At 37.2% G+C, this 12038-nt stretch overlaps 1 protein-coding gene across 6 annotated transcripts in view; it reads left to right on the top strand.

Annotated features, from left to right (window-relative positions):
• Positions 1–12038, top strand: part of plekha7b (pleckstrin homology domain containing, family A member 7b) — a 254813-nt gene that overhangs the window by 111213 nt on the left and 131562 nt on the right. For all 6 annotated transcript variants that reach the window (XM_062029101.1, XM_062029110.1, XM_062029090.1 and 3 more), the window contains exon 4: positions 8625–8708. In XM_062029101.1, coding sequence (XP_061885085.1) covers positions 8625–8708 — 84 coding nt within the window. The remainder of the gene's footprint in view (positions 1–8624; positions 8709–12038) is intronic.

Here is a 12038-nt window from a genome sequence, read left to right as displayed (position 1 = left end):
AGGATTTTGGGCATTGTGTAACTTAGAATACGTCCGTTCATTTAAATGGAAATTTCCTAGAAATTGGTGAATTTTTGAAAATGTTGGTAATACGACAATTGTCCTAGATGACATGAATGGGTTGGTGTTGAAATTTTGTTTTGGTTGAAAAATCTTGACGTAGTAACAATTTTAATTTTAATTGCTGTTTGGGAATAGTTAGAATTTCGGGAAAACCGCAAAGTTTTACAAAAAAAACTAAAAACTTTTGTTGTCCCAATTAAGAAGAATGTTTTGAATGTGGAATGGACACAAACGGTTCCAAAATGTGGACTGTGAAAACTTTCCTGGAAGAGGTGAAAATAGGGCTTTGGGAAACCTGGAATTCTGGGAATTCTTGGATATTTTCTGTGAACTTAAAAAATAGAAGTTTGATTTCCAAAGGGAGATGAGTGTGTGGTTGGTGGAACAGTGAAATCGGTTGTCTGGGAAGACGTATTGCCGCTCATCTGAGTAGGCTTCATCAGTTCGTGCTCATAGACTTAAGATTGGTTAGATCTAGTCCAGCTGCTGCTGCCAAAACCCCAAATATTTATACTCCAAAAACCAGGAGGGTGTGCCTGGACAAGGATGGGTTCGCCCTATCTTAGTGACAAAAACAGCTGTTTTAACGCAAACGAGCAATCCCAACTGTCAAAGCCGATGACAGTCATTTTGACAGGGGTTTGAATGCCCTGAGATGACAATGACCTAGATCAGGGGTCGGCAACCTTTACCACTCAAAGAGCCATTTTGGCAAGTTTCACACATTAAAGAAAGTAATGGGAGCCACAAAAATGTTTTTAAAATTTAAAATGAAAAACACCGCATACAAAGCTTACATGCTTTGTGCTATGTTAACCAGGGGTCTCAGACACACGCACCGGCACGCACTATAATGTGGGAATTTGATGTTAGTGAAGCCCGCGAGTTTTGGATGAATGTCGCTTGCGTCACACTTGCCATCCCTCTCATTTTTCCCGGGAGACTTCCGAATATCAGAGTGTGATGACACTGCATTTGGCGCCCTCTACAGTCTGCCCAAGCAGTGTTCCTGCTCGGCCACAAGTGGAATGCAGCTTCAGCTTGCTCACGTAAGAGACAGCAAGGCTACTAACTCAGCTGCCACACATCTTACACTGACGGTACCAATACCCAGAATCCCATGCAGCCCTAACTCTTCCGCTCAACCAACCACGAAGAGGGGGGGGGGGGTTGATGTGTGGGGGGATTTGGTGGTAGCGGGGTGTATAATGTAGACCGGAAGAGTTAGGACTGCATGGGATTCTGGGTAATGGTTGTGTTGTGTTTATGTTGTGTTACAGTGGGATGTTCTCCAGAAATGTGGTTTTCATTCTTTTTTGGTGTGGGTTCACAGTGTGGCGCATATTTGTAACGTAACAATGTTGAAGTTGTTTGATACGGCTACCGTCAGTGTAAGCTGTGTGGCTGATGAGTAAGTATGCTTTGCTGTCTCCCGTGTGAGCAAGTAATAACCACATGCAACATGTGGCTGGACTGACACGCTGTAAGTAAATACTATAGAGGACAATTTCTGCAGTGCAATTAGGGCACGCCCTTTATATAGTAATTAGAGTGTTAATAGGATTATTTTTCCCTGGGAGTAATCTATGAGAGACACTGACATCCATAAGTCTCCTGGGAAAATCGAGGGGGTCGGCATGCATGTAGCTGAGCCGCATCAGAGTGGTCAAGGAGCCGCATGCGGCTCCGGAGCCGCGGGTTGCCGACCCCTGACCTAGATGAATGAGAACATTCATAGACAGTCAAATCGATGGAGAAATGTGGGAATTGTGTAAGTTTGAAAAATGGCCCATTCATTTTCAATGGAAAAATGTCCAGAAAAACCGGGAATTGTGGGTAATCTGGGATATTAAAAAAATATATATGTTTTTGGGGATCTCACGATTCCCGGTCAGGCCAGACGTTTTGATACTGTAACTGTTACGATCGGATGAAAACTGTGGGCTGTGGAGCGCGCCAAATTTTTGCGGGCGGAATAACAATAATAATAATATTACATGATTTTTTTGGTGAATGCTTGAGCAATCACACAAAAATAAATAGATAGTTTTTAGGGGTAGAAAAATATGTGTGTGAATGCCAAGCATTCATTCACACAATCAAGTAGTCAATATTTTGTTGAACATGGTTGCTTGGAGATGCCAGCACATATTTCACCGGGAAAGTGAAATATTACTCCTGTATTGCAAAATAGTCATCTAGGTCAATGTGAAGGACAAATCATTTGACACCAGTACCTTAACGTGTCTTTTTTACAAGTGTCCGCACATCCAGAACTTTGACAAGGAGAGTCGTGTAGAATCTAGAGAAGTGAAACATTGAGAGGGGGGAGGATCTGATAAACAGCTGAGGTATTCCACTGATGGGAGGAGGGAGGTGACTCTTTATTATCTCTCCTGAAAGTGTTGCACTGCACAGTCTGAGTTCCTCTATAGATCCTCGGCTTCCTGCACATGTCTTGATAATCCTGAGAGAATTCCCATTAACTGTAGCATTTCAGGAAAACTAGCAGCTGATTGGTGATGACTCCATGGGCCATGTCAGGTGAGATAGTCTTAAATGTATGTGCACTCCAATGCTTTATCTGTGCTAGTAGTGGCTATACTGTTGTGGTGTGAGAGGTTCATGTTTTGTGAATCTAAGTTGGATGTGTTCAAAAAACACAATGTTACTGCGGTTCTCCTTCTGGTTAAATCTCCGGGTCAGATTAGGGTCATACAGTTGTGTATCCTGGACCCCTGCAGTGATGTACAAGTGAGCAGAGCGCAGGAGGCAGAAGCATATTAGTTGTATGCAAGCTGTGTACTATGGTTTCTTCAGATAGGAATACTGTGAGATTAAACTCAACACATTTTTGATTGGTAGAATGTTAAAATAGGTCTGAAGTAATGATTTACACTTATTTTTATATTATTGTAATACAAGAGATAAATCACAAAAATATATGTTTTTGTGATGCAGTGCCCTGGAAACCACAGCCACAATAATAAGTGTATTGTTAAGTTTTTACAAAACAAAGCATTATTATTTTTGATTGGTTGTTTAATACTGCACATTTCCTGCATTAGATCTCATTATATTGTGCAGGGCATGTGAGTGTACGCACAAACTTCAAACTGTACCTTTATTCTAACTACAACACACCTTATTTTCAACTAGCGATAGCGGTTTGAAGTGGTTGAATTTGCACTCTGATTGCACTTGCACCCTTTGCTTTGTGAATGTAAACAGTGCTGCATTGAAAAATGTGCTTGTGAGTCATGTTTCCCTCCCATACAAACAGAAACTTCACCTGACCTAATGGCTAGTGGTTTGTGCTCAGCAACAAGACTGCGTGTAAAAATGTGTGTGTTTTAAAAAGGTGGAGAAAGTTTGTTTAATCTATTTGGTTGTCAATAAGAACCCACAGCTTCCCGAAATGTAGTTTTTCAATTGAGGTCAAGACAGTTGACACATGTTTAACTATTAATTATTCATAAGTGGCGCATGTGGTTGGTTGGTACTTCTGCATCACAACCAGGTGACTCTGGTAAAATTGAACAAATATTGTATCAGAAACAATACAATAATAAGCAACTACATTACAGTAGTTTTATTAAGCAATACATAATAATGTACAGAATTTACCTCAGAGAGCGGACTTCTACGGTAGCTCCTGTGAGGTGGTTCTCTGCCAAAAAAAACTATCAGCAGCATCTCCACAGTTTGATGAATACATATCCGCCGTTTAAAAATAATTTGAACACTTTTGGCTAGCGTTATTACAGCTTTTATTGACTCGTCCTTCTACAGGTTTGTGCAGATCGTAGCAACACCTGTATCTCCATCATGTTTTTAAAGATTATATATATATATATATATATATATATATATATATATATATATATATATATATATATATATATATATATATATATATATATACACAGCCCGGCCCCCGGCCAAATGTTTTTAACCCAATGCGGTCCCCGAGTCAAAAAGTTTGGGGACCCCTGATGTATGAAATCTAGTGTTGCCAGTTATTATGGCCAAAGTAATAATTAAGATTATTGTTATCAATATTGAAATCAAGATTGCTGATTGTTAGGTAAAGCAGTGTTGGGGTGTGAATGTAATACCATCATGTCATTTTGTAATGTCTAATAAAAAGTTCAGTTCAGTTTCAGTTTATTTCGAACATGCATACGATACAATGTCATTCACCACACATTTCCAGTTGTTTCATTACAGCACGTCCAAAAAGGAGTAGAAAGCAGCAGATCTTATTTAATCCTAGCCCTTTTCATATCATAGCAATTGTATCCAATGTCCTTGTTCTCTGTAACAGAACAGTGAACAAATAAATATTATACCATAGTAAGCAAACAATTATTAAATACATAAAAAATGTTTTGTCTGACTATACATAAACGTTATCCATATCTCTAAAGACAAATATTAGTTTATTTTTATTTTTTTAATATCAACTTGTCAGCTTTTTGTCATTACATGATGCCTTTATCTCTATTTTTACATTTTGATCGATGGGAGTTTTTTTTAAATTATTTATTTAAGTAATGTACATTTATATGTACATGTAGATGCTGTATCGGGACAGAACCATTAAGAGTTTGAGCAGAAATATGTCATATAGGAATTAACTACACACAATAACACATTAACAACGTGCTATGTCACATGAATGTTTTTTAAGTGATACCTTTGTGACATGAAAAAACACAAGTAATGTAAAAAAAAAAAAACTGGTGTTAATTTTTTGATATCAAAATAAAATACAAAGCAGTTTGGCTAATGAAGATAAAGTCAAATAAACAAGCTTTGTTCTTCTCCAACGCCTCCTATCAGTACAACCGTTTGGCCAACAAAAATAAAGAGGAGTGACACCTCTCACATCGAACACACAATCTTCACAGCCTGCGTTCAATTCGATGAGATGACAAAACATTTGAGCCAGTATTGATGTTATTTGAACACTGATACAGTTTGCAGTTAAATAAAGTACGAGTGAACATCCCAGTAAACAAACTAAAGACTTTATAAACAAGTTGTGACAACGTTCATGACACATCACCTGCTGCATGTTTCCTCACCTCATTAACTCTCAGTCACAGCAGCAGATGAAATCTGTATTGACAAAATAAAAGCAACATCAAATAGTTTTTCTCCTTTGCTGTATATTTTTAGTCTGGGGACAAGTGGTCTGTCTTTGTTTGTTTCCAAAACTGTGTTCAATAGCTTAAACACTATTGCTATCTAGTGTCTCAAATCTGCAACTACCTTCAAATATACTTGAATTATTATATTACTTTAGCTGTGCTCAGCCTACGTGGCTACCAGACACTCTCCACTGATAAATAGCACCCTTGGTAAGTTGGAAATGATTTTACTGTATTTATCGGTAGGCTTAAATGGTGTATATCGTGATATAGTTTTCGGCCATATCGCTCACCCGTACGCTGACGTAAATAGCGACAAACACGTCACAAGCTACTCAAATTTTAAACAGCTCATTTGGAGAAAGTATGAAAGAAGGCACGATTGTTTCATAAATATTTCCGCCATGCCTCCTTGTTTTAATTTCAAATTTCGGGGACTTATAGGGATCCTAAATACATAAAAACAGGTAAGAAAAGTTAATTTTGCACATTAGGACTCCTTTAAGGGAAAAAAAAGAGTTAAGAGACAGCCTTGATCTCAAACAACTTGTGATGTGGGCCACTCGTTGGCCAAAAGTATCAATGTATATGTAGAAAACTCACACATATTTGGGGTGACCCAGAACGAAAATTCTTGTCTTATAAAGTTCTCCCTAATTCAGAATAACAAATGGATAGCTAAACAAAGGAAAAAGGTGGCACGTTAATTTCTACTTTGCAGTTTGAGACACAATGAAAGTATATATATATATATATATATATATATATATATATATATATATATATATATATATATATATATATATATATATATATATATATATATATATATATATATATGCTATTCTTTATAAAGTAAAACACATGCTGAATAAGAAATGTTTGCATATGTTATATTATTCTTTTATTTTTCCATATTTAACATATTGTTTTGAAGTTTGGGGAAATGTTTATAAAACAAACGTAGACCCACTAATTAAACTTCAAAAAAGGGTCATTAGAATAATACACAAAGCGTGCTACTATGAACATACCAATCCATTATTTATAAGTTCTAATGTGTTAAAATTTTCAGATATTGTGTTTTTAAAAACAATGGAAATTATGTTTAGAGTAAAGAACAACAGCCTTCCAGCTTGTATTCTTAGGTTATTTCAATTAAGAGGAGAAAACTATAATTTACGGGGGATATTGGTTTTTGAAATATGTAAAGCAAGAACGAATACAAAATACAAATGTATTTCAGTTTTAGGAGTTAAGTGGTGGAACAAGCTCAGTGACAAGTTGAAGACATGTACTTCTTTGTTAAGGTTTAAGAAAACATTGAAAGGTGAAATAATTAAAAATTATAAAATATAGCAACGATTACTTTCATCCCATTGATTTTTTTTCTTCTTTTTAATGTTGATGTTCCAGGTAATCTTATTTTCAGTGAAGGTATAGGATAGGCAAATATAAGCCTTGGCTTCAGCCTATTCCTTTTTCGGTCATGCTTTTTCTTTTCTTTTCTTTTTGTGTGTAAATGTGTATGATTGTTATATATGTATAATTTGTACTGTACTGTCACACAAAATGGTTATTGGTTGAGTGTTGATTATATGGCCGAAATAAACTTATTTCATTCATTCATTCATTCATATATATATATATATATATATATATATATATATATATATATATATATATATATATATATATATATATATATATATATATATATATATATATATATATATATATATATATTATATCTATATCTATATATAAAGATATGTATATATATAAATATGTGTATATATATATATATATATATATATATATATATATATATATATATATATATATATATATATATATATATATATATATACATATATACATATATATATATATTATATCTATATCTTTATATATATATATATATATATATATATATATATATATATATATATATATATATATATATATATATATATATATATATATATACTGTGTTGATTGATTGATTGATTGATATATTAGTTAAAATTATTATAGGCATATGACTTATGTCATCTTATGTGTTCCTCTATGTACCACTCGTTTTGATTTGTTATTGATCATGGAATGTTAATTGTTTCACTATTAGTTAACTGGCTATTAGCAGGCTGGATATCCCTGTCTTCATGACTCCTACTGCCTGGCTCTTATCAGAGTGCACATTGCTCATTGCACAACTTCTGCTTGCTACTGTACATACAATGTAGAATCCACGATTCAGTTTAAATTTTTTTCAGAGTACAACCTTGCTGAAGAATATCTGTAAATGTAATATATTTTCTTATGACACGGTTGCTTCATATTATTCACTACAGTGTTTTTACAATGTTTTCTTAAAACTCCATACTGTTGTGTAGCTAACCCGCAGCAAGAGTTAATTTTGCCATTTGGGACCACACTGCCACAAGCATCGATAAAGCTCGATGCAAACAAATAGATGTTCTTCTGTGCTGCAGTGTTGCCGCACTAACTGGGTATGCTGCAAAATTCCAGGACAAATAGTTCGGAAGTAATGTGGCTGAAACAAAAGCTTCAAAGAATGCAGCTCTCTACAGTAATTAACGAGGGATGTGCTGGTGGTGCAGGACTCTACAGCGTGTGTCCAGTGCAGCTCAGCCAATGATGACTTGGTACCAGGAGCAAGCCTGGCCATATGCCTGTGTGTTTGTGCGTGTGTTCGTGCACTTTCGTGTATGTATATGGCAAGTCCTTGTGCATAGTCCAACGTGTTTATGTTTGATGTTTGTGTAAACTCAATCCCTTGGCATCCGTCCTCTTCAATGTGTTGAATGAACTTTTCCAAAATGTCAACTCATAAATCTTTGCTGCATGCAGTGAGGTACTGCTTTTCTGGTTGTATCGCTGAGCTTTGCTGCACCACTGCAAAATATGCAGTCATGTTAAGTATTTACTATGGTGTACTTGAAGCAGTATGAGTGTAAACATGTTTATCGCTGATATTTTGCATCTGTAAAATGTTCATGGAAAAGCTGGGTAGGCATCTATGTACTCACTTTTCAGTGCTTGCTTTTATAGTATACTGAGTTTTCCCCATGTTGACTTCCTTATGGTGATTAAATATTGAGTGTGTTGGGAGGTAGATTAGATCATTTTAGAACATAGCTAACCAAAACCTTCCCTGCCTGGTGGCATAAAACTGTGGAAAATAAAAACGGGTTGCTTCTAAACCAAAGTTGAACTATTTGAGATGGTTAAAAATGAACATGACCAAGCTGCAGTACATTCTTTCTTTTTAACTCTGCCCCTCTGTAAGTCTATTGCTTGATTATATAACAACCTCTGGTGTTTAAGCATTTTATATATCAACATCTTTGGTACTAATTTTCCTTTTTTTTTTTCCTGCAGTCACAACGTGAGGTGTACGTCATTCCGACACCCTGGTACAGGGCAGATTTCACCAGAAAACACAGAATACACGCTGGAGGACAAGTGAGTGGATTTGACTGTTTCCTTAGGTCAGGGGTATTCAAAATGTTTCCATCGAGGGTAGGGCTGCAGCTCTTGATTATTTTAGTAATCAATTATTCTTTCGATTACTTTGTTCGATTAATCTATTAATTGGAAAAAACATACGTAGCCTCAATGTGTATTTTAAGCAAAATAGTTTAAATTAAAAAACAAAAATTCTCTGTGCGGAAACTGTCAGTTTATTTAACTTAATGATCTGTGGATTTTAATCAATATTTATTTCTCAAACAATCAAGCAACAGAATGTAAATCAAAACTTTTTTTCTAATTGAATTAATCGATTTAATGGATTAATCATTGTAAGCCCTAACGATTCAAGACAAGTATAAAAAATAAAGCCACTTTAGTACATTTCGTGCAATATAAATGCTAAAACCAATCAGGATGTCAATATGCCCCAGCGTCCACTGCAGTGGACATTTGTTTTTGGTTTATTTCTTTTGTCAGAGTTGCTATTTTTTTTTTTTTAAATGTTACGTTGGCACAACACAAATGTCCACTGCAGAGGATGCTGGTTCTCAGGATGTTATGTTTGCTTAACTCTCTGAAACTAATTATCCACATCTTAGCTTTGCTGACAAAGCAAAATAGTGTAACATCTAATTAGACTTAGACTTAGACAAACTTTAATGATCCACAAGGGAAATTGTTCAACACAGTAGCTCAGTTACAATGATGGAAAGTGTAAGAATGGAAAGGACAATGCAGGTATAAATAGACTAAATATAGCGATATAAAATATAACATATATACGAATATATACGAATACATACATACTATGTGTACAGTATATTATATATACAGATATATTATATTATGTCTATAACATATATACAATATATAACAATTACCATGTACAATATTACAGTATATGTGACAGCAGCAGCATAAAATAAAGAGTAGATCCAGCAGGAAATAGAAAATAGACATTATGAACAAAGAGAAGTACCGTAATTTCCGGACTATAAGCCGCTACTTTTTCCCCTCGTTCTGGTCCCTGCGGCTTATACAACGGTGCGGCTTATATACGGCCTGTTCTTCTCCGACACCGACGCAGAGGATTTCGGTGTTTTTAGTACGCAGGAGGAAGACGATGACACAATGATTAAAGACTGACTTTTCATATACCGGTAGGCTGGTTATTTTGATAACGTACAGGCGAGCACTTTGTATTACTTTGCACCGTTGTATTATTTGTACTCTGCACGAATGCTGTTCGCCATGTCAAAGATGTGAAAGTTTGATTGAATGATTGAAAGATTTATTGTTAATAAATGGGACGCTTTGCATTCCCAAACAGTCATCTCTGTCCCGACAATCCCCTCCGTGGTAGCAGGAACCCCTATATACTACAGTAATTACACATCAAAACCCTGCGGCTTATAGTCGGGTGCGGCTTATATATGGAACAATCTGTATTTTCCCCTAAATTTAGCTGATGTGGCTTATAGTCAGGTGCGGCTTATAGTCCGGAAATTACGGTAGCTAACATGTCAGGTGTCAGGTAATAGACAGATATCATCTATTGCTGTATGGCGAGTGATTATACAGCTGGATGGAGTGCGGAATGAAGGAGTTCTTGAATCGCACTGTGCGGGAAGGAAGCTGAAGGAGCCTGTTGGAGTATGAACTCCGCTGTCCCTCAATTGTCAGGTGGAGTGGGTGGGCAGGATTGTCCATGATGGCCAGCAGTTTGTCCAGTGTCCTCCTGTCCCTCACTGACACAAACGCCTCCAACTGTGTGTCAATAGTTTGGCCGGCTTTCCGGATCAGTTTATCAATGTGGTTTGAGTCCATTTTGCTGGTGCTGCTCCCCCAACAAACCACTGCAAAGTACAGGGCACTGACCACAACAGAATGATAAAAGATCTCCAACAGCTTGCTGCACACATTAAAGGACCTAAGCTTCTTCAGGAAAAAGAGTCTGCTCATGCCCTTCTTGTAAACAGCTTTGCAGTTGTCCTTCCAGTCCAGTCTGCTGTTCAAATGGACTCCCAGGTACGTATACTGCCCCACTACTGCCACCTCCCGGCCCTGGATCTTGATGGGTTCCACCGGGGTCATTCTCTTCCTGAAGTCGATGACCAGCTCCTTGGTCTTGTCCACATTAAGGACCAGATGGTTCGCCTGAGACCACTCCACAAAGTCAGCGATCAGTGTCCTGTACTCCAATTCCTGTCCCTCTCTGATACACTCGACCACAGCAGAGTCGTCAGAGTATTTCTGCAGGTGGCAGGACCTGGAACTGTACTGGAAATCTGAGGTGTACATGGTGAACAGGAAAGGAGACAGGACGGTCCCCTGTGGAGCACCTACACCACTGACCACAGTATCCGACAGGGAGCTCCCCAGTCGCACAAACTGGGGCCTGTCAGACAAGTAATCAGTGATCCAGGAGACAATGGATGAACTGACACCCATCCTGAGCAACTTGTCACTCATCAGAATTGGCTGAATGGTGTTAAAGGCACCGGAGAAATCAAAGAACATGAACCTCACAGTGCCCCTCCCACCATCCAGGTGAGAGTGAGCATGATGCAGCAGGGAGATAACAGCATCATCCACTCCTACATGAGGCTGATATGCAAACTGTAGAGGATCCAGGGAAGGAGCCACCAGGGGTTCCTACACATTACACATCTCATTACTAATGAATGAATCCATCCATCCATCCATTTTCTACCGCTTATTCCCTTCGGGGTTGCGGGGGGCGCTGGAGCCTATCTCAGCTACAATCGGGCGGAAGGCGGGGTACACCCTGGCCCCCACGCAGTCACGGGGAGGACATGCAAACTCCACACAGAATTAATTGTATATTTAGATTATGTCAAGGGCCAATAAAAAGACACACTGTGTGCAAAAAGTGGTCCCCAGGCTGCATTTTGACCACTCTGCCTTAGAATGTTTAAGGATAGGTTAAGGTCATGTGATATGAGTTTAACATTAGCTTTGTTGCAAAGTTGAAGCAGAGGAAAAACCGACATTTCATATAGTATCTGCTAATGACACAAGCAGAACTCACATACAGTACATCTTCTACTGTGTTCATGTCTCTGTAAAGCTCCTGAGTCTACTTTTATTCCCATATATTTTCCTTTAAGGCTATTTCTTTCAATGACAGTACAAAGGTATTACAAAGGTAATGAAATTTTAGATGAATGTGTGTAAAGTGTTTTTTTGCTCACTTGAAAACACTTGAATGCCTATAATGTATTTCTATGTTATTGTTTCACGGTTCAGTCCTGCGCAGCCGTTTCTTATGAATAAATATTTTTACCTTTTTTTCAGCCC

This window comes from Entelurus aequoreus, linkage group LG02 (assembly GCF_033978785.1).
Source record: "Entelurus aequoreus isolate RoL-2023_Sb linkage group LG02, RoL_Eaeq_v1.1, whole genome shotgun sequence".
In the NCBI taxonomy this organism is placed as follows: Eukaryota; Metazoa; Chordata; class Actinopteri; order Syngnathiformes; family Syngnathidae; genus Entelurus; species Entelurus aequoreus.
The sequence above is the reverse complement of the archived record's forward strand: the minus strand, read 5'-3'. Positions and strand labels throughout refer to the sequence as shown.